Source organism: Lolium perenne, chromosome 1 (assembly GCF_019359855.2).
Source record: "Lolium perenne isolate Kyuss_39 chromosome 1, Kyuss_2.0, whole genome shotgun sequence".
Classification (NCBI taxonomy): domain Eukaryota; kingdom Viridiplantae; phylum Streptophyta; class Magnoliopsida; order Poales; family Poaceae; genus Lolium; species Lolium perenne.
The window spans coordinates 255,523,964-255,546,491 of record NC_067244.2 but is presented as its reverse complement, the minus strand read 5'-3'; the positions used below and the strand labels follow the sequence as shown (position 1 = coordinate 255,546,491).

At 45.0% G+C, this 22,528-nt stretch overlaps 3 protein-coding genes across 4 annotated transcripts; 2 read left to right on the top strand and 1 right to left on the bottom strand.

Moving 5' to 3' along the window:
- Positions 1–119: 119 nt before the first annotated feature.
- Positions 120–8,718, top strand: LOC127327705 (protein SUPPRESSOR OF PHYA-105 1). Of its 2 annotated transcripts, none has more exons than XM_051354495.2 (8): positions 120–315; positions 414–2,627; positions 3,233–3,390; positions 3,808–4,660; positions 6,383–6,529; positions 6,917–7,234; positions 7,328–7,387; positions 7,886–8,718. In XM_051354495.2, exons 2-8 carry the CDS (start codon positions 576–578, stop codon positions 8,075–8,077), a joined length of 3,780 nt encoding a protein of 1,259 aa, XP_051210455.1. In that variant the 5' UTR covers positions 120–315; positions 414–575; the 3' UTR covers positions 8,078–8,718. The 2 variants fall into 2 exon arrangements, with proteins under 2 accessions (XP_051210455.1, XP_051210456.1); XM_051354496.2 differs by having other exon boundaries at positions 120–325.
- Positions 8,719–9,578: 860 nt separating this feature from the next.
- On the top strand, positions 9,579–10,606 carry LOC127327545 (umecyanin). Its single transcript, XM_051354327.2, has 2 exons — positions 9,579–9,937; positions 10,078–10,606. The coding sequence occupies exons 1-2, from the start codon at positions 9,757–9,759 to the stop codon at positions 10,359–10,361; spliced, it is 465 nt and encodes a 154-aa protein (XP_051210287.1). The 5' UTR covers positions 9,579–9,756; the 3' UTR covers positions 10,362–10,606.
- Positions 10,607–11,967: 1,361 nt separating this feature from the next.
- LOC127327703 (tetraspanin-18) lies at positions 11,968–14,452 on the bottom strand. Its single transcript, XM_051354494.2, has 6 exons — positions 14,141–14,452; positions 13,967–14,066; positions 13,784–13,864; positions 13,493–13,597; positions 13,097–13,291; positions 11,968–12,244 (listed from the first exon to the last, which is right to left on the bottom strand). Exons 1-6 carry the CDS (start codon positions 14,335–14,337, stop codon positions 12,173–12,175), a joined length of 750 nt encoding a protein of 249 aa, XP_051210454.1. The 5' UTR covers positions 14,338–14,452; the 3' UTR covers positions 11,968–12,172.
- Positions 14,453–22,528: the final 8,076 nt, after the last annotated feature.

Here is a 22,528-nt window from a genome sequence, read left to right as displayed (position 1 = left end):
AGGATTCGAGCCCCCGGCGGAACGAGAGGCCAGCGTTGCTGATCGCCGAGCACAGAAAAATACGTAAATAATAAAGTGGGCGAGGCGAGGCGAGGAGATAAAGCAGCCACGCGAATTTCTTTTGTTTCTTCCCCACCGCACCGCTTCTCTTCTTCCTCCTCGTCTCGTCTCGTCTACCTGACCTCTACTGCTCCCCTCTCTATCTCTCTCCTCCACACGCTCGCCGCGAACGCAAAAGGAAACCTAGGCGGATTTCCCTTTCGGGAAACCTCCCACCGCCGGCGGCACCGCCGCCGCCTATCTACTCCGCCCGCGGTTCGTTCTGGTCTGCCGCCCGTGATTTGGTGCGGCTGTTTGTTTCGGGCCCAGACGAATCCTAATCCCACTCGTCTGCTTCTGCTCCTGCCCTCCAGGTACTCCGCGCGGGGCAGCCCGTGGTCCCCTCTCCCTCGCGGCCGGGACTCGCGGCGCCGGCGCGACCGAGCGAGCGACCTCGTGGTCGGAAGGGAATGCTCCGGTGCGGCGTGATCTCACCGCAAGCGCGTGGGCTAGTTTCCTCGGCGTAGGTTTCGGGCATGGAAGGGACAACGGCGGCGGAGGCGGGCAGCGGCGCGGTGGGGGATGCGCAGATTAAGCCCCTCCCGCAGCAGCCGCCGCAGCCGTCGGGCAGCGAGGCGCTGGAGATGCCGGCGACGCCGCTCCCTGTCGCGCGGGAGCTCGACTGGTCGGAGCACTTCTCCTTCTTCAACTCCGAAGGCGGCACCGGCGCCACGGACGGGGCCAGGCCCGCCGACAGCGTCACCCAGCACCAACGGCACCTGGACAGCGGCGCGGACGAGAGGGTGGAGGAGCTCACCGTGCGGAACTGCATCAGTTCGGAAGCCCAGCCCGAGGCCCCAGCTGCCGGGAGCTCCGGCGGCGGGGAGAGGCCGGTAGTCATGAGGGGCCTGTGGGGCAATTTTACAAGGATGGCCTGGAGGACCGGGGATGCGGCTAGCAGGGAAGCATTGTTAGCGGCGAGCCGTGGCGACACTGCAAACGCTAGCAGGGACAACTTAGCAGCGAGTCGCGGTGACAACGCAAACTTGAGGAGTGGCGATCTGGTTAGCAGGGAGAATTTGCCAGTGAACCTCGGCAACGGTATGATCTCACACAACATTGATGCCTCTTCTGCCAAGGAAATGCTCTTCAGCCGTGGCGAAAATGCAACTAATATGGACTTCAGCATGTCATTTGGTAGTCAGCAGCAGCAGCAGCATATTCTGTCCTCGCGGCTGAATCAAAGCGAGCAGCAGCAGCATATCCTGTCGTCACGGCCCAATCAAAGTGAGCAACAGCAGCATATCCTGTCCACACGGCCGAATCAAGGCGACCAGCAGCAGCATATCCTGTCCACACGGCCGAATCAAGGCGAGCAGCAGCAGCATATCCTGTCCACACGGCCGAATCAAGGCGAGCAGCAGCAGCATATCCTGTCATCACGGCTCAATCAAAGCGAGCAGCAGCAGCATATCCTGTCGTCACGGCCCAGTCAAAGTGAGCAACAGCAGCATATCCTGTCGTCACGGCCCAGTCAAAGCGAGCAACAGCAGCATATCCTGTCGTCACGGCCAAATCAAGGCGAGCAACAGCACCATATCCTGTCCTCACGGCCGAATCAAGGCGAGCAACAGCGATCTGAAAGGGAGAATGGTATGAAGATGAGTAGCTTCTCTAATAGAATTATTGATCAGATGAGGAGCAAGACTGTAGCACCACCATCTGGGGTTCAGGGTTCCCCGTTTAAGAATGGATTGAAGGGTAAAGGGGTTTCCCACCAAGCTGCACGTGAGGAGATGCAACTTCAAGCTAATGCAAGATCCAGGGCCCCTATTCCTAAGATTCCTAGCTCAACGAACGACTCCGTCACCAGATTGGACGGTGCATTTTTCAACACTGCTGCCGGAAGTGTTTCCGAATCTCAGCATGAGGGAACCAGCCTGAGGGAACTAATTAAGCCTGCACGCCAAGCGATGAGCAAATTTGAGAAAATGCATTTGTTTAAGCAGATCCTTGATCATGTAGACAAATGTCATGCACAGGGTTTAACCTTACAGCATTTGCGGCCATCGTATTTTATAGTCACATCTCCAAACCAAGTAAAATATACTGGTTCTTATACTACACAAGATTTATCAGCCCCAGCCAAGCCGGAAATGGCCGCAGATGAGGTTTTTAACAGAAAACGGTTCTTAGATCAGAAAACTGTGCTGCAAGAATCTAATGGCAATGGAAATTCAATCCTAAAGTATCAGAAGGTCGGTGAACAAGGTTCTGTTGCCATCAGGCGACCGATACATGCCTTCCGGACTGACCACAGAGGGGGCAACCAACGTGAAGGCGCTGATTTAGGTGCTTCAGGACAGGGAAATTCTAGTTGCACTGCCAGAGGACGTTTTAAGTTTGGCGAACCTTACTATGGCAGTAATGCATCTTATGCCCAGCGTTTATCTAACTACGGCAACCAAGAATCAGTACTTGAACCGAGGGTGCTGGAAGATAGCTGGTACAGAAGCCCAGAAGAGCTCAGTCAATTGAAAGGCACATTCCCATCCAACATCTATAGCCTTGGGGTTCTTCTATTTGAGGTATGTTGGTTACTTTCACAACATTTCCTGAAAGGCTGTAATAGGATTTGTAAGGGGACTCTGAATTTTAAACACTTCGAATGCTCATAGAAGTGAAGTGACAGTATGAATATTATTTGTTTGCACCTCAAGAAGTCATTTTCTGGACGATTTTACTCTAGCGTTCTAATTAGTCCATGTGGTTTTAATTATAGAATCTACTTATGAGGTTTCAACATTTTCGCACTAGCATATCATAGTGTTTCCTGCTTTTTAGACAGCATGTCCGGCTGGTCTGCTGTTTTCTGTTGTTCAGCAGCAATCTGATTGCTGGAAGCATCTGTTGCTATATTATAATATTTACTGCAAGTTCGACATATATCTAGTTGAATTGTGCAATTGTGTTTGAGACCATATGGAATAATTTTTTGTTTGAATATTCTATTATTACCTACTTATCTAGGCTGTATGAAAAGGCATATCACTATCCTTGTTAACCATGATCACCTTATATGGCATCTTAGTGTTACAGCATATTCCACTAGTAGCTATTCTTGTTTGCATGTAATTCCATATGTTCTATGTTCAGACAGTTAAGGTATTGAATGAGTTAATTCTTTTAACAGCTGTTTTGCTGCTGTGAGACATGGGAGCAGCATTGTGCTGCAATGTCAGATCTTCGCCATCGGATCCTGCCTCCAAGTTTTCTTTCAGAAAGTCCCAGAGAGGCTGGCTTCTGCCTTTGGCTAGTGCATCCGGATCCTTGTTCTCGACCTAAGGCAAAGTGAGCATATTCTATCTCTACTCAGCTTTAAAAAGGCTTTTACTAACTGATTAGTTGGATACAATCAAATGCTCATTGAGTACTGTTCTGATGAATGATTAAAGTTACATTCAAGTTAAAGGAAGAGCTTCCAGGGCATGGTTATTTCAATATATGATGAGAACTGACTATTCATTGCACGTGCATTGCCTTTGTTTGCTTCTGATCTCATAAATGTATCTGTAGCTGTAGGGCAGCTGTTCCTCTAACTCTAATTCCTAGAGATATTTTCATATAATTGTACAGTGACTTGAGTTTTTTGTTAATTTGTTTCGTGTCTAATATAAGTATATAACAAGTCCTCACCACGTGCAGACTGGAGATAATAGTTCCACGTCAATTCATATCTAACAGCATTTTTTTTCTTCTTTTTGCCAGGGATATTCAAGGATGTGACTTGATAAATGAGGGTCGGGATTTGTCGTTGTTAGATAAGGAACCAGCTGCTGTCAATGAGGACGACACAGAATCTGGTTTGTTACTAAATTTCCTTTCTCAACTGAAAGAAGAAAAGGAGATGCAGGCTGCCAAGTTATCAGCAGATCTTGCAAGCTTGCAAACTGATATTGTAGAGGCTGATAGAAGACACTCGTTAAGGATGGGGTTCACTTTGGAGGACATGGATGCACTGGCAAGTTCTAATGATGTGCCAGGCACTTCATCAAATGCCTTGAGAGGAGGGGCCTTGTTGTCAGGTGCGATACCGCCATCAGGCAGGCCAAGCATATACGAGGAGAGGGTGATGAGGAATTTGGAGCAGCTTGAAAATGCATATTACTCCATGAGGTCCACCATTGACACATCGGATACTAATGTAATTAAGCGTCCTGATAATGATGCTTTGAGGGTCCGTGAAAACTTCTCCCAACTTCACAGGGACACCGATGTTATGGATGGGCAAACAGACCGCCTTGGGTGCTTTTTTGATGGTCTATGCAAATATGCCCGTCATAGTAGGTTTGAAGTACGAGGGATTTTGAAGAACGCTGATATACTTAGCTCGCCAAATGTGATCTGCTCTTTGAGTTTTGACCGAGATGAAGAATATTTTGCTACTGCTGGGGTTTCAAAGAAAATCAAAATATTTGAATTCGATGCTCTTTTGAATGATCGTGTTGACATTCATTATCCTTTAGTAGAGATGCCTAGTAAGTCCAAACTTAGTTGTGTCTCTTGGAACAACTATATAAAGAACTACTTGGCATCAACAGACTATGATGGCACTGTTCAGGTATGTATCTAATGGATGTGCTATGCCGTTATATGTTTGCCCAGATACTCATCGCATGATTTTTTTTCCTAATCTGTAAGTAAAACTTATCTGTATGACCAATGTGGCATATTTCCTTCATTTTCGTTGCATTTTTTTCCCCTAGCTTTACAGCATTTGTTTGATTTAGTGAGCTTCATATACACATCGTGGATAATTTAGTTTTTTGCTATTACTTAAGTACCAGCTGTGTACTTGTGGATCTAGCATAGTACTGATTGTTATGATAGTGTTCTATGGATTTTGGCACCATCTTTACTAGTAGTTTGCAATTGGTGGTGTCCGTACGTGAAAAAGCCGTCGTACGTAAAAAAAAAATGGTGGCAACGTTTCGTTCGATTGACTTCCATGAAAATCTGAGGAAAACCAAGAAAACCAGGGAAGTACGTCGTCCTCTCGCGTGCGCTCCCTCCTGTCGTGTTAGCGTGACACTATTCCCTTGCGTGCCCGACCCAATCTCTCGTTCTTCTCATCCCCTGGTGTAAGCCAACCCTCTACTTATACACGTCCCCGTCCACATCGATTATCCAGCCTAGATGGTGTCCAAGCGGAGGGTACGCCCGTGTCGACAGAGGCAAGCAAGTCGGCGCTGGCCTGTGTTGCGTCCGTCGACCGAGACAAGCAAGTCCTTGCCGTCCGCTGACGAATATTCGTGGTTGACTGTATGCTGCGAGCCTGTGACCACGTGGCCGCCGACCTGTAAGATTGACGTGCGTACGTGTGTGTGCAGAGGTTGGTGAATCCATGGGCGCTTTGGCTGTCGTTGCCGATAAAGATGGATGAGTACCGATCACACATGCATAGCTTAAGATTGGGGAATTTACACCGTTGGTTCACGCCATGCAAATCGACCAAGATATATGGCCGCGTTAACTAAAGCTGCAGCCATTGATCCTACATGCTACTCCTGGTCAAGGACGCCCCATGAAATCTTGTGTTATCTGTTGTCATGGTATATCTACCATATATTAGTAAGTATCGAGAAAGTGTACACGTGGAGAGGTTACCTCTTTAAAAAGGGGCACGATACCGAGAGATGAGATATGGAAGGAATTTCAATGTTAATAAAAGAAGAATCCGCTGCAACGCGCGGGCATTGCGCTAGTATCCTCATAATGTTAGTTGTGGGCAAGACAATTTGCTGTTTGTCATGCCTATTTCTTTTATGTTTGGGTTAGTTTCTTTGTTATCATTATGGTTAATTGGTTATGATTTGTGAGGTACATCACAGACAATTCTATTGTTGTCGAGAAGTAATTTAAAGTTGAATCAGTGAGCTTCAGCATTCGGGCTATGCTTGGAAACAGCAAAGCGATTACTGTTTGAGGATAGGCATATCATTTCCTTGTGTTGAATTTCACACGAAAAGCTTTAGGTGTTCAGGAAACAATGGACAATATTATTCGGATTTCAGCTCTTCGATAGTATATCTATGTACACGTCCTGAAAAAGACCAGTATTGATGAACATCCAACACTACGTACTCATTCCTATAAAAGAAAATTTTCGTGCTCATTAAAACATTTTCCACTTTTAGCTGCTTCCCACAGTTATGTTCATTTGTTTCTTTTGGTTGTGTGGTGAGTCATTACTTCTTTTGCATGCTTACCTGGAAATGCACCAGACATTATTTACTTTATTTTTCCACTGGTTTAATGATCACTTTATCTCTGTGAAATGCAGCTATGGGATGCAAGCACTGGCCAAGGATTCACGCAGTTTACCGAGCATCGGAAAAGAGCTTGGTCTGTGAGTTTCTCAGAGGTGGATCCAACTAAATTGGCAAGTGGGAGTGACGACTGTTGTGTGAAAGTGTGGAGTATTAACCAGGTATGTTACTTAGCTACATAAGTTGTTCTATTCCAATTTCACCGGGATCATCTTAATTAGAGTCAGTATTTCAAAAATTGACCTTACTGGGCTGGGCTGCCTAATGGCTCGGAAATGCATGTTGGGCCAGCTGTGCTGGATCCAAAACTCATTCATTTTTGCCAGACCCTTGATATGGCCTGGTTTTCAGAATAACCAGCCAAATTAAATTTGAACAGTGGACAAGTGCTATTAACATCTGTTCGTTTGGCCGTTGCAAAGCAGCAAAGAGTCACTATGCCTTCAATTACAAACACCAATCTCGCTCTTTGAAATATTATTTTTTTGCATATTCCATTAATATTATCATTTTCTCTAATGCAAGTTACATCTTGTTGCTGTTACCAGAAAAATTGCGTCGATACAATAAGAAATGTGGCCAACGTATGCTGCGTACAGTTCTCTCCATACTCCTCTCGCATGTTAGCTTTTGGCTCAGCTGATTACAAGACATACTGTTATGATCTGAGGCATACTAGGATCCCCTGGTGTACCATTTCTGGACATGGGAAAGCTGTCAGCTATGTAAGATTCTTGGATCCAGAAACGCTTATATCTGCATCAACTGACAACACCTTGAAGATATGGGATCTCAACCAGACTAATTCCAGTGGCTTATCTACTAATGCTTGCAGTCTGACATTGAGTGGTCATACCAATGAGAAGGTATAAAATGTTTGCTAAATTATTGCTTTCTTTCTTTTGGTAACTCATTTTCCGAGTTGGTGTATTATCAACCTCACTATGTTTCTCCTGCAGAATTTTGTCGGATTATCTGTTCATGATGGATACATAACGTGTGGTTCTGAAAACAACGAAGTGAGTATTATATTGAATGCATATATTTTATTGTCATGCTAGCACTGAACTTTCTTTAATCGAAGCATATTAAGCTTATTGTGTTCTCTTTGGTGGAAACCTTTTGTTGTAGCAGCCATTGTTAAGCAAATTTGATGCCCTGATGAAGCTGTAAATTTTCCATTGTTTTTGCAGTTTCCATGTACTCCCACATAAAAAAAACATGGTCTCACGCTCCCCACTGTTCCCGCCAACTTCACGCTTTTATAGCCCTCATTTCCCAACCTAATTACTTAATCATCAAACCCTCTAGTGTCTATGCGGTCATGGTATATTTTTCTGTTTGGGATGATGAGGTTAGATTATGCTATCTTGATGGTTTAACGTGGAAAATCTCATGCAGCACACTTCAAAAATCTGAAACTCATTTCACAACTATATGTATCTAGCGGGTTAATTGAAGTGTGCTATTAATAAACCCTTCAGTACAAGAACTCATGTACTTGTGTTCGTTTGCAGGTATATTCTTACTACAAAACCTTTCCCATGCCAATAACTTCTCATAAGTTTGGTTCGATCGACCCAATAACTGGACAAGAGACAAACGATGATAACCAGCAATTTGTGTCGAGCGTCTGCTGGAGAGGGAGGTCAAATATGGTGGTGGCCGCCAACTCTAGTGGGAGCATTAAAGTTCTTGAGCTTGTTTGAACAAGCTGTTAGAGAAATTTACAGAATGAGATCTGGGTGCTGCGGTTGTGATGCTGTCTTGGTGATGCTTCAGTGACTGTATATTCCCTATCGACCATTCTGCCTTGTCAATGGACAAATAAGGCCGAGCCATCAGAGCGGTCGAAACACACAGTTGTTCAGTTCAAGCAACCTGCAACTGCCGACTACCGGTATTGTTTGCTTGAGACTCCACCAGTGAAGTGTGCAACTGGAGGGGGTAGGAAAGGCCTCGGCTATTCTGAAAGGTAAACTGTGTTAGGAAGCCGCTTTGACATAGTACTTGCTAGTCAGCATCTCAAGGAGGGCCTAGGGCTAGGTGTCTGTACAGATTTAGGGGCTCCAAGGGCCGTGTAATATATATCCTGGAACTGGTTGTGCTTTTGAGCTAGAACCTTACATGATAAGTCTGCGCGATCCATATCTCACAGGGACCAACCCAGTTTTGGTATGCAGTGACTAACAGTCTAGCATGATGTGTGCTGAAGGTCGACATTGTTGTTCGAAGGAGCTAATCATGCATCTGATGTGTGTGAGAGTGAGTGATGCAACGAGGAAGAGTCTGTCTATGCCTATTTTTTGTACTCCCTTTATTTAATTAGAGCAATATATTACTTACTGTATATATATAGCAAAAATGTGTTGCTGTTGAAGAGAAGAAAGATGATTCTGGCCGTGCAATTCAGATTAATCAAAGGTTGCTTGTTCCTAATATTTACGTACAGCTGCCAGAAAACGTATTGCTATCATAGGTGCCGTGATTTTCATAGATAAATACTCGATTTAATGTGAAGGAAAACTGTACTAACACCCTCTTTAGACCTAGGCCTAGTAGGATTAAGTCCAAATATTTTTAAATAAATCATATCCACGACACACACCGCTGTCGTTTCTGAATCTAATAAGACCAGTGAAGCAAGAAGCGATAGTTCATTTGCCGGGGACAGACTGGATGCAAGCTAAGAGCAGAGAAAACGAATGTTCAGTACCCTCTCGGAGAAATTTTCGGACATCAGACGAGCACTGAATTAACTGCATTTTCAGGTAGCAGACACACACTGAATAAATTGCGTCACGTATGGACGGGAACATAATATTATGCAATGCATCTCCCTATCAACTCTCCTACCTCAAGGTTTGTTCCCTGTCTGACACTATGTTGCCTTGCTGAAGACCAGCCGACCTGGCCCAAAGTCTAACCATGAGTTTTTTTAACTGCAACAACTTAAGTATACGTTATTGAAGCTAGAATTACCACGGCTGCTGGCACCACCAGATTTACCCTCCAATCCTCGTTAAGGAATTTTGATTATATATTTCAATTACCAGACTGTCTTTCTATCTCAAGATTGCCTTCTTTGAAACCACCAAACCAGCCAAACATAGCAGTAGCACATGTACGCACACATTTTTGGTTGTAGCGTCTATGCATAAACACTTGCCAATATTAGAGAAGAGAGACAGGGACCAGTAACAAAAATAGGCAGCTCGCCATGGGTTCCCCACAAGGCCTCCTAGCTACCTAGCACCTCCCCACCACGCCATTACAATCTTTTCTTCCACGGGGGAGGAAAGGGAAGGACGCTCTTCAGGCCAAGGGAGGAAGAAGCTAATTAAGCGGATCAATAAAGGAAGAGAGCGAGATAGGCGCGTCGAGAACAATGGCGAGCAAGGCCCATCTCTCCTTCTTGCTTCTCTCGGTCGTCGTGGCCTCCCTGGTCGGCTCGTCCGCCGGCGTGTTCCACATCGTCGGCGCCGGCAAGGGGTGGACCATCGCCCCCAACCAGACCTACTACGCGGATTGGGCTCGCACCCGGGACATCCGTGTCGGCGACAAGCTCAGTAAGCTACAATCTCGACTGTCTATCATTTTCGATATGATGTATGCATCTCAAGATGCAAGACGGGGGGATGTATATGTTCCTTCCAACCATTCTGTCCAATCTATTTTTTGTTGCAACTGTTTGGTTTGTGTGTTGCAGTGTTCTTGTACCGGAGCGGGGTGTACGACATCGTGGAGGTGCCGACCAAGGAGCTGTTCGATAAGTGCAGCATGAACAACGTCACCATGCGGTACCAGCTCGGCCCCACCATCATCAAGCTCACCGAGCCTGGCCCACGCTACTACTTCTGCGGCGTCGGCAAGCACTGCGAGGGAGGGCAGAAGGTCGCCGTCAACGTCGCCCCAGCCGTGGCGGCCCCAGCAGGGTTGCCCGTGCCCACGCCACCGGCGGCGTTGGCGCAGCCAGCAAAGAAGAAACTATAGGAGAATTGTATGTATGTATGTATTTTTTGCGGCACAAATTAACAGCCATCTGGGCTTGGGTATATTTTACTTACACTAAGCCACGGCGCAATTGGATCGTTCGTACGTACATGGTGTACGTACAAAGTTGCCGTGTATGTACAACAGAATGAGGTGTGGCACATTGTGCCGGATTTGCTTTAGTATGTATCATTTCACCGTATCAGCTATATGTATACTAGAAAATTATTCACTGTGTTTCCATATTTCTTGAGGTCTCTGTTTATGTTTGAGAGATTGTGATTCTTATGAGGAAACGAGCTTGTATTTTTTTTTACTCTGGTCTTCATACGCTACAGTCTTGCACAGGTGTTGTATTATGACTGTACTACAATTAGCTGCACCCTTTACAGGAATACTTGTCTCACTGAGAACATATCTAGTGATACCACCCACTAAATGATAGCATGATACCAGTTATCAAAATTCATAACTTTGAGATTTTAACAAATTCGAAAAAAAACATATTAGTGTTCACAAGATGTGTGTTCACAATTCCTAAATCTTTCAGAACTAAATTTGAAACACAAAGAGAGAAACCAAAAAAAAAATTGATATGTGAATAGTGTCAATTTGTGCTGTCTTTTTCAACAATATTCATGTTGGATATATTTGTCTTTTTTTTTTGTTGTTGGTGTGTGTTTCAAATTTGGTTCTGAAAATTGTAGGAACTGTAATCACGCATCCTATAAATACTCACAATTTCTTTTTTTTGAAAATTTAGATTTTTATTTTATTTTTTCGAGAGCACGTGCAAAGCGTGCCATGTTTTTATAGAAGGAGAAGTGAACACAATTTACAAGAACCCGACTAACTGATGCGTACATCAAAACACGGCAACACTCACTCTACTCTCTCACACACACACACTCCGCCTAAAGCCTACTCTCGGGCTTGATCTCCACTCCCTCCTCTCCTTGCAAATTCCCAGAGCTTGGATTCCTGTTCGATATAGTCAACTATTTGCTCGGAGTTAAGTTGCCTGTGAACATTACCGAAAACTCTTGCATTTTTTTTTGTTTCCATAGTGTCCAAGAAGTTAGGATTATGAGAGTGTCAAAACATTGTCTGTCACACTTCCTCACCCTTTTCCTTGCCTCCGTCGACCATCTCTCTTGGTGTTTTGCTGCTGCACCTGATTCTGTAGGTTCATTCTTCTCATGCAATTGAACCAAACATGTTTGGTATAAGTGCATTGGGTTAGGATATTCGGATCCTGCAGACATGTAAAACACGAATCCAGTTGATCCTGTAGCACATGTCTAGACCTACACCTACTATCCAAGGTCCGGAGCCACTACCTTGTCCCTAGCCAGCGGAAGATTTTACATTTCATCAGGGCATATGATCTCCAAATAGGTTTACTCATGCTCCAGATAGTATTGCCATGGCACAACATATCATTGGTCTCCTTTGCTAACTCGTGCTCCAGATTTTTGAATTTTAATGACTGGGATCATGGTTTCATTTAGGGTTATATCAATAGATATTTTCCATTGACTCACTAACACTCGTCTCCCAGCCACAAGAAACAGCTAGCACCATCCAGACAGACAGGACATGGGTATACAATACACACAATTTCCAGTATCTGGTTATCTTCGTTTGGGTGGTTCTTTAGTACAGATGCATGAGACAACTATGTATGTACAATCGAATGAATACACCACTCACTCTCTATGCTATGCATTACACCATGGAATATTACAAGATATATGTACTAGTATATGCTACTAGGTGCTTCCAACATCATCTGTCGAGCATGCAGCTTCTCACTGCAGTGGTGCTGCATTTTGATGATCCAGTGTGTTGTAGGTGTAGCCGCTCGATGAGTTGAGTCCGTACTGCAGGGCCAAATGAATACTAATTAGTTAGTTACACATCTGCAATTCTATAATAGATTGCTATCTTCAGCTCATGCAATATATGTGAGGTAGAAAATACAGGACTGCCAACATATTTACAAATTACAATATCCAACTCAGGGGGATGTACTAGCATAAGGTTAGATCATCATAACCTTCCGTGCTATAATAAATGATTCTTGAGCACTCCATAATTTTCATCTAAGTATATTGGTGATTCAACATAGTTACATAGACCTGCTTTTACTCTAAAGCAATGATGAATAGCTGCAGCAAGACAACATCACCACTAGCTTCTGCAATTCTTTACTTTTCTTTGCCAAAAAACGAGGTGCTTTGCAAAATATCCAGCGAAGTTTGTCTTGACAACTCAATACACATGATTCAGTTTAAAATTCCAGGCTTTAAATATTTGTGCCAAACAACTAATCTATCATCCTCTCATGACTTGTCATAACTTGACCCTGAAGCTAACACATGATCCAGCCTGATGATGATGCGTAATCAGCATATGAAAATACCACTTTAGCACATTTTTCTTCAAATTGCTTGCTTAGTTAAAGCCTCGGAGGAGTAAACGAAATAAAGTAGCATTCGTCCAGAAATGCCTTAACCGTGGCGTGTACTACAATCAAGTTATGCTCTAAATCATGTGCTACTCATGTAGTGGTGTACAAGATAATTATGGTTGATATATAGGATCATGGCTGCAGGTATATGAAGCAGCTGAGAAGAGGGTAATGACTCGTGAGTAACAGCGGGTGTTCAGATATAGTAAAAGTTTGCAACAAAAAATGAAAAGTATCAGAGAGTAAGCAATTGAATTGCTACCTTCTGCCTCATAGATGAGCTCCACAGTTGAGGATGGACACCTCTAGGATCGGCGGTGGTTGGGAGATAGGACGGAGCACCTTGGGCTACAAGAAGCGGCCTCCTTATGACCACGAAATCTTCGTCGCTGTCGTAGTCATCGCGCGAGGTCGAAACCATGGCTCGTAGAACCATCGCCAAGAGAAGAGAGAGTGCCTATACATGTAAATGGATCAGATCCTCCTCGAGACAAACATCCTGAGTTGGTGGTTTATCTTAGTTATTGGATATTGTGAAAGGAAATTAGAGAATCCAGCTTGAAGCCGAGCACATAGATGTTATGGCGTTTGCGCTGAAAAATGCTGGTGCAGGTTTGCCAGGAATAAGCATGGGAGTTGGGAGGGAAGCGACACGAACCTGTGTGGCGAGAGTAGCAAGAGCAGTCCATTTGCAGGTGTCAAGGTTGTTCTGCACGAACGTGACGAGGTTGTTGAGCTCTCCGGTGCGGTCATATGGCAGATCCTGCAAGGAGAAAGATAAACAAGACGATTCATTGAGCGATTCGGTTGTACCAAATGAAACTGAACTATCTATCCAGGGAATCGGGTCACCCAATCCAGGTTTTGTTGTACAAAATGAAACAATCTATCTAGGCAATGGGGTCACCCAATTAAGAGAACCCAATCCAGGTTTTGTTGTTCTGCCCACCTGCATCCAGTGCTCGTTGAGGAGGAGATGGCCGGCCACGGAAGCCTCGAGCAGCAGCATCGCCATGGCCAAGACGGTGTACTGGGATCGGTATCATCAATAGTTAATGGTGAGTGGTGAAACGAGGAAGATGCAAGCAAGTAAGAGAGGAACAGTGGTGGAAGCAAAGGAAGGTGGACGTACGAAGCAGAGGCAGCACCCGCTGCTGATCTCGGCGGCGATGTACCCGGCGAGGAGGATGGCGCAGTAGAGGAGGCCGGCCGCCATGACGGCGCACGCGAACCTGCACGCGCGCAATCGAATTAACACAGGGCTCAAGTCCAACCCGCGGTAAGGATAGGGCGGGGCGGGAGGTACCAGAGGTCGGGGAGGAGGTGGTCGAGGTGTAGCTCGTGGTGGCGCGCCCACCGGGAGACGATCCAGGCGCCGTAGAGGACGGCGGAGACGGCGGCAAAGGCCTGGAGGAAGGCGAGGAACTTGAGCAGGAAACCCAGGAAGCAGCCCGCGCAGCCTCCGCCGCCGGCGCCGTTCCTCCCGGACCGGCCACGAGCCATCGCCGGTCGATTGATGGACGGCCGAGCCAAAAGATTTGGATTTGGTTTCTTTGGAGAGGAGAGGAGACGGAGCAAGGAAGGAAGGAAGAGGATGGATGCAAATGATTGACTCGAGCAAATGTGAGCTGGCAAGGTACACGTGGGCCATGCTCTGTATTACGTGTACCGTTACCTTTGCAGCTACCCACGTTGGTTAAACGTTTCACCCTCTAAGAAAGATGTTAAATTTTCGGTTTTACTAATTCTGGGTTGATTGATAATTAGCATAGTTGGTAGTAAAGTTACATTATTCGTGATTCAAATTGCAAGTACGATTCTTTCAGCTGCACACGAGTTTGCAACCAAGGTTTGACGGCCTACCCATGTGTTGCAACTTGCAAGTGAGAAAAATGCCTGCACCGTTGAATCATTTTTTTAATAATTTGTGCTAGTTATAAGCTGCAACTCATTGCAACTGATAATAATATTTCGAACAATTGGATTGCTTCGTGATTCAGGGTAGCCATGAGTTGCAACATGAAATGCAAGTGAAATTCAATGACATCACGACTGGCTTAACTCTCGCTTCACGGATACTTTTCTCAAGGAAAATAAACATGTATGATAAAGGAAAACGTAAGTTTGACTCAAGGAAAATAAACATGTATGGAACCACAGATTATTGGTGCAAAAACTCAGTCATTGGTGGAAAAAATCCCGAACATAAATTTTTCTATATATGTAGCATTTAAAAAAAGATGCAACATCAATTTGCAACAACTTACTCTGTATGTAAAAAACTTGTGTTGTGTAGCAAAAAATGTTGTAACATTTAGATTACCAATATAGCAAAAAGCAACAATGGATGCAACAAATTCACATTTGTTTGGGACAAAGCATTGGTGAAGCATGTCACCTTTGCATCATAACAGATCAACAAATACAACAAACATGTCCATCAAATTCAACATTATTGGAACATTTTTTGCAACAGTGGAGGAACTCTCTATAGCATACATCCCGAATAACATCGCAACATTTTGCGTGCGGTAGACATAAAAATGCGCTTCTAACATGGTGCACATGCCTTCATCATGCAGATAATGTCCATTGACAACGACGCGAGAAAGTGCTCCCTTTCATTTTATGTAATACTTATTATAGAGTGTGGCGTTTTGTAGACCGGACTAGCTTGTTGTTTAAATTTTTTTTGGAAATACCATTCTAAAATTTATTTTTTTATAGAAATTTCCTAGATGTAGGTAATAATGTATTTTATAAATGTGCAATTTTTTTTAACTCGAATCACCTTATACTCTAGGTTGTGCAAGTATAACAAAAATGAAAATCGGAAGTAGTAAACATGCAAATTTTAAAATATCCAAAACTTGTTAGATTTTAACATTTTAGTGTGGCCCAAAACGCAAATGTGTTGAGTTGAGATTTGCATATTGGTAGAATATCACAATTTTTTGGAACTTTAAAATGTCATTAAAAAGATCTACATGTAACCCAAGCTAAGTTTGTAGTTTTCGCACTTATTACGGTTACATACACGATGTTTGGATGGTAGTAGCTGGTAACTTCCGTACGTTGTGTAAGCACGGCGTATGTTGTTAACAAGTTTTTTTCGAAATGGGGGAAATATTGCCCCAGCTTCTGAAATGATCGTATGCCGCACCTAGAGGGGGGGGGGGGGGGGGGGTGAATAGGTGCTAACCAATTTTTAGTTCTTTTTCAATTTAGACTTGACACAAAAGGTAAATTCTCTAGATATGCAACTAAGTGAATTTACCTATATGACAAGGCTAACAACTAAGCAAGATATATCTAAGCAATATAGAGATAGAATAGGATAGAGGTAACCGAGAGTGGAGCACGCGATGACACGGAGATGATTCCCGTAGTTCCCTTCCTTTGCAAGAAGGTACGTCTACGTTTGGAGGAGTGTGGTTGCTACGAAAGCCAAACCAACAGCCACGAAGGCTTCACTCAGATCTCCGGTGAGCAACGCCACGAAGGCCTAGCCCACTTCCACTAAGGGATTTCCTCGAGGCGGAAACCGGGCCTTTACAAGGTTCTTGGGGCACACATCCACAACCAAATTGGAGGCTCCCAAATCTGTTACAACACAACAATCAACAACAATACATCAACACAAATCAACTAGGGAACCAAATAGGAACACTAACATGAGATCCCTCAAACAAGAGAGGGGGAAATGAAGAATGCTTCGGTGAGGATGTAGATCGGTGTCTTCTCCTTCGAATCCCCAAAGATCAAGAGCTTTGGTTGGGGGAGGAAGGAGATCTTGCAAATCTTGTGTTCTTGAGGTGGCTCTAATGGTGGTGAAGCTTGGCAGATTTTTCTTGCAATGATTGAGCAACTTGTCCCTTTGGAGAAGGAAGCTATTTATATGGGTGGAGCTTTCAGATCTGACCGTTGGGGACGAATTCCACTTACACCGGAAGTTCCGGCCAGGATGGCCGGAAGTTCCAGCTTCCACCGGAAGTACCGGCCATTCGGGCCGGAACTTCCGCCCTTGATAAAATTCCTGCAAAGCAAAAGAAGGGGTGGAACTTGGGCGGAACTTCCGGTGGCCGGAAGTTCCGGCCAAGTTCCGGAAACTTGCGAAAACCTTACTGGACTATACTGAGCCACAAACACGGAATTCCGGAACTTGCCCGGAAGTTGGGCGGAAGTTCCGCTGACCGGAACTTCCGGCCAACTCCACCGGAACTTCCGGTCCTGAAGAGAAAACCTGAGCACAGACGTCGCTGAGAAGCTTCTGCTGAAAAAGTTAGGCCGGAACTTACGCCAGATACAGAAAACCTGCAGAACTTCAGAACAGCTAAACCAATACACCGATCCAACATAATTTTTGGTGGCTTGTACCTGTCTACATCAACACACATAAAAATATACATAGTGTTGACGTCAAACACACAAAACCCAAAAGGGCGGAAAATGTTCTTTGAATCTCCCCCTTTTTGGTGTTTGATGACAACACAAGTATTTGCAAGGAATAGATAATGTAAACAACAATGTGAGAGAAATAGAGGAGCTCCCCCTAGATATGAGCAATGGTACATAAAGAAGCTCCCCCTATATCTTGCATCCGTCTTCCAAGGGTTAGCAATACAACATAGTGATAAGCATATGGATAATAAGATCATGCACACATAGATAACCAAGGAAGACTCACATACGGAGTTTACCATACAAAAATAAGGTTCCAAGCACATAGATAGAGTTTACAAACCAAATAGCTAAGACATAGTTCGACACCATAAAGATAACTAGAATCACAAGCAATAAAAACCAAAGCCAACACGAGCTTGTGACTCCCCCATGCAAATACCCACCGAAGAGCAACCTAATAAGGTCTCACTCCCCCTTTGGCACCAAAGCACCAAAAAGGAAAAAGAGAATCTACGCGCCCCAAGGGTCGGTGTTAGCCCAGCCGGGAGGGAGGTTCGATGAAGCTCCGGGGTAGGGAGGAGTGTGAGGAGGAGACTCGATCTCAAGGCCATCCGGAGGGAGAGGGACACCATAACGAGAGACCCACTCAGCTTCCGGAGTGACATTCTCCTCGGAACCGGGGGGAGACACTTCCACCTCAAGTGCCCTCATGATGCTCTTCTGACGAACCCTTGACTTCTTGGCTTCAACATGCTGCCGGGAGCACGACGTTGGTTGACTGCAGAGGTGAGGCAAAAGATCTGTCTCATGCGGCGTGCTAGCTTGGAAGCCCAGCTAGGTGGCTTCTCATCCATGGGGTTAACATCTTCAAGAGGAGAGTTGTGGCGCTTGGCCCTCAATGACTTCACTTCATGGGATGTGAGAGTGAGTGGAATGGATTGAACGAGTCTAGCCTGACAAGTATCCATCCAAGTGTCCTCAATGAGCTTCATAATGTACGGAGCAAAGGCGGGAAGCTTCTTCTCCATCACACATGACCACATCTCATGATAGATGTAGTCCATCACATCAATCTTCTCACCGGTGCCCTTCTTAGCAAAAGAGTTTGCCATTAGATCCACTTCATAAAGATGTATCTCATCAAGGTTGCCACCCTTTGGTCCAATGGTTTCCCGGTAGACTCTAAGCATAATATCCCAAGTAGGGAGAAGATCCGCACTCTTGCCCGGTATGCCCCAACCGGGGATGTAGAGGTTCTCCAAGACTTCCCTTGTTTGAGCCCATGAGCTATCATGGCACCTCCAACCATTTGCATTCACACCCGGGTAGCGAGGATATCCAAGGGCGGCTCCAAACTTTGCCAAGTTAGACTCAAGGAGCCTCTCATGAGTCATCCACCGAAATGTTCTTGCTTCATCTTGCTCAAAGTGGACGGTGGCATAGAATTGTTGAATCAACCCAACATCATAGTCCTTGTTGAGCTCCATAATGGGATAGAGCCCAAACTCTCCACACATGGCATAGGCTTCTTCAAAGTACTTATTAGCGGCCATCTTCCCGGTGTCAATAGCATGTTGAGGGGCTACCCCCTTCTTGAATGGAATGTAGATCTCATAGAATATCTCCTCTTGGGACTTGTTGTGGAACCGCTTATCCCCAACCCTATTGTTCCGAGGGGTGAGGTAAGGGTTCATGTCACGGAGCTCCTTGTACTCATTATATTGCATGCCCTTCACGGATATATGTATGTTCTTCCCACGAACAGCCGGTGACTTGAGCCTCTAAGCAGCTGCAGCTTGCTGGCGAGCGGTGAGCTTGGATGGTCGGGTTTGCTCAAGTTCTTCCTCAACCTCATCCACATGATCCTTGCCTCTCTTCTTGGAACCACCTGATAACGGAATCAAAATGATAGGAATGATGAATGAGAACACATAAGCAAGGAGGCCAAACACCAGAGCATGCACAGGATATCGGGTAACAGCAGAAAAAATCGCCAGCCGGAAGTTCCGGTGAGAACCGGCGGAAGTTCCGCCGGCGGAAGTTCCGGCTCAAGGGCCGGAACTTCCTACTGTTCGAAAACAGCGGCAGTTTCTCACTGCATCTGAGGCAATGGCTAAGAGAACCGCATTACCACGACATCCTAAGCACGATCTAGTAGAGGAAAGGCATCTAGAGGATTTCTACCATAACTTTGCCTAGAGTATGCCCTATATTTCATCTAGTGAGGTCTACCCACACATAGAGAGGGAGAGGGCACAAACCGGGGGGGGGGGGGGCCATGGAGGAGAAGAGGGAGAGGATGCCGATCCACGGAGACGATCCGGCGGGGAGCGCCGGAGGAGGGAGATCCGGCCGGAGGAGCAGCAGCCGTCACAGGGGAGGAGCACCACCAAATAGATCTTGGAAAGGGGAAAAGTGAGGAAGATGGAACTGCTCACCCGTTCGGCCCAGTTATATAGTGGCCACTTAAGGCCGGAAGTTCCGCTCGTTGGAGCCGGAACTTCCGGTCTCTCAGGAACCACCCAGGCTGGACACGAACAGGGCTGAACTGGCGAAAAGGATACGGCCGGAAGTACCGGTCGAAACGACCGGAACTTCCGGTGGAACAGGAAACTGTGCCCAAAAACAGGATTTTGACACGAACAAGGTGCACTTGGAGAAGGTGAAGGATATGTCTTAGATGAGATAGGCTTAGGACAGATACGCCAAACTGTGAGATGGTACATGATCACTCATTTTTGCAAATAAATGCAAATGAAGGCCAAAAATGAGTGATTTCCCATAAACAAGGAGATGTCAATAAAATCAAATGAAGATCCAAACAACTCCAACTCTTCACGAAGAAGAGTGCGGTGGCCTAGGCCACCATATATGAGTGTTATGATATGGCACCGCGAAAATATATCTTGGGTCCAAACCAATACTCATCATTTAAGCTCACATATCAACATATGATATAACGAGAATGAAATCTTTAATGTTGGCATTATGGGGGGAGGGATAGCTCAATAATTTAAACCGCACTCCCCCTATCTCCATGCCCACATCTAAACCAAATAAAGTTTTGAGACGAAGGTGTGTTTGCAAGATGATCAAGCTATACTCCTTGAATCGATGATATTTAGCTCATTCCTCAAATAAGTGAACCTTGCTTCATCAAGAGGCTTCATGAATATATCGGCAAGTTGATCTTTGGTAGGAACATAGATGAGTTCAATATCACCACGGGCAACATGATCCCTAATGAAATGATTCCGGATCTCAATATGCTTCGTTCTTGAATGTTGCACCGGATTATAGGCAATCTTGATAGCACTTTCATTGTCACATAATAGAGGCACTTTGTCACAAATGACACCGTATTCCTTTAAAGTTTGCCTCATCCATAACAATTGAGTGCATCCACTTGCGGTGGCAACATATTCGGCTTCGGCGGTGGAGAGAGATATACAATTTTGCTTCTTAGATGACCAACACACCAAGGACCTACCAAGAAATTGGCAAGCCCCGGAGGTTGATTTCCTATCATCCTTGTCTCCCGCCCAATCCGCATCGGTGTACCCATTGAGAATAAAACTTGAGCCTTTGGGGTACCAAATACCATATCTTGGGGTATCAACCAAATATCGAAAGATTCTCTTGAGAGCTATCATGTGGCTCTCCTTAGGAGAAGCTTGATACCTTGCACACACACCAACACTCAACACTATGTCCGGTCTAGATGCACAAAGGTAAAGCAAGGATCCAATCATGGAGCGATATACCTTTTGATCCACCTCTTTACCATTGGGATCAAGTGCAAGATGACATTTGGTAACCATAGGAGTGGCAACACCTTTCATCTCGGTCATCTTGAACCTCTTGAGCATGTCTTGGAGATATTTTGCTTGGTTGATGAAGGTTCCTCCTCTCAATTGCTTGATTTCAAAACCAAGGAAGAACTTCATCTCTCCCATCATAGACATCTCAAACCTATCGGTCATAAGCTTTGAGAATTCATCATTGAAAGCTTTGTTAGTAGAGCCAAAGATAATATCATCAACATATAATTGGCAAACGAAAAGCTCCCCATTGACCCTCTTAGTAAAAAGAGTGGGATCGATTAGCCCAACATCAAACCCACGGTCTACCAATAATTCCTTAAGGTGCTCATACCAAGCTCTAGGAGCTTGTTTGAGACCATAAAGAGCTTTATCGAGCTTGTAGACATGGTTAGGGAAGTTGAGATCCTCGAACCCCGGGGGTTGCTTAACATAAACCTCTTCATGCAAAGGACCATTAAGAAATGCACTTTTCACATCCATTTGTTGTAACTTAAAGTTATGATGCGATGCATAAGCAAGAAGGATACGGATGGACTCTAGGCGAGCCACGGGAGCATAGGTTTCTCCAAAGTCAATTCCCTCAACTTGAGAGAACCCTTGAGCCACCAATCTTGCCTTGTTCCTCACAACATTGCCAAACTCATCTTGCTTATTCTTGAATATCCATTTAGTGCCAATAACATTGCGGCACTCCTTTGGCTTCTCTACTAAGGTCCACACTTTGTTGCGCTTGAAGTTGTTGAGTTCTTCATGCATAGCTTCCATCCAATCCGAATCTTCAAGGGCTTCAAATACTTTCTTGGGTTCCACTAAGGAGATATAAGCATGATGGTTGCTAAAATTAGCCAATTGCCTTCTTGTTGAAACCTTTGCCCTTATATCACCAAGAACCTTATCATGAGTGTGATCACGAAGCTCAAGGTTCCTATCTCTTCTTGCTAGATGACGGGCCTCGATCTCCTCCTTGGTTCTTCTTGGCCTTGGAGGTATCACTTGATCAACTTGATCTTTTGGGTCCCCGTCTTGACCTTCAACTTGAGCAACTACAATTTCTTGTGAGTGCTCAACATCATGTGCTTGATCTTGGACATCATTTGGTGCGGAGCAAATATCAAATGGATACTCGTCGGAACCATCATGAATTCTTGGTTGATCTTGACCTTGATCTTGTCCTTGATCTTGTCCTTGATCTTGCCCTTGATTTTGTCCTTGATCTTGCACACTAGAGGGAGGGTTTTGTTCTTGTTCTTGGGTTGGTGCATCATTTGCTTCACTTGATGGGGTTTGTTGATGTTGAGAAGATGAGGGCTCCACCATGGTAGAGCATAGTCCTTCCCGAGACGCCACACCGTGTCCCTCAATGGGGCGGAAAAAGCCCACACCCATTCTTACTATGGCATCTTGAGGTATTTCATCACCTGCACAAACATCAACTTGCCCCACTTGGGAGCCATCATTTTCTTCGA

Coding starts and splice junctions, on each gene's coding strand:
- LOC127327705 (XM_051354495.2), top strand. CDS start 576: ATGGAAGGGACAACGGCGGCGGAGGCGGGCAGCGGCGCGGTGGGGGAT. Junction 4,661..6,382: donor ACTATGATGGCACTGTTCAG/GTATGTATCTAA, acceptor TGTGAAATGCAG/CTATGGGATGCAAGCACTGG. Junction 7,388..7,885: donor GTGGTTCTGAAAACAACGAA/GTGAGTATTATA, acceptor GTTCGTTTGCAG/GTATATTCTTACTACAAAAC.
- LOC127327545 (XM_051354327.2), top strand. CDS start 9,757: ATGGCGAGCAAGGCCCATCTCTCCTTCTTGCTTCTCTCGGTCGTCGTG. Junction 9,938..10,077: donor CCGTGTCGGCGACAAGCTCA/GTAAGCTACAAT, acceptor TGTGTGTTGCAG/TGTTCTTGTACCGGAGCGGG.
- LOC127327703 (XM_051354494.2), bottom strand. CDS start 14,337: ATGGCTCGTGGCCGGTCCGGGAGGAACGGCGCCGGCGGCGGAGGCTGC. Junction 14,067..14,140: donor CACCTCCTCCCCGACCTCTG/GTACCTCCCGCC, acceptor GCGCGCGTGCAG/GTTCGCGTGCGCCGTCATGG. Junction 12,245..13,096: donor GCTCATCTATGAGGCAGAAG/GTAGCAATTCAA, acceptor TTGGCCCTGCAG/TACGGACTCAACTCATCGAG.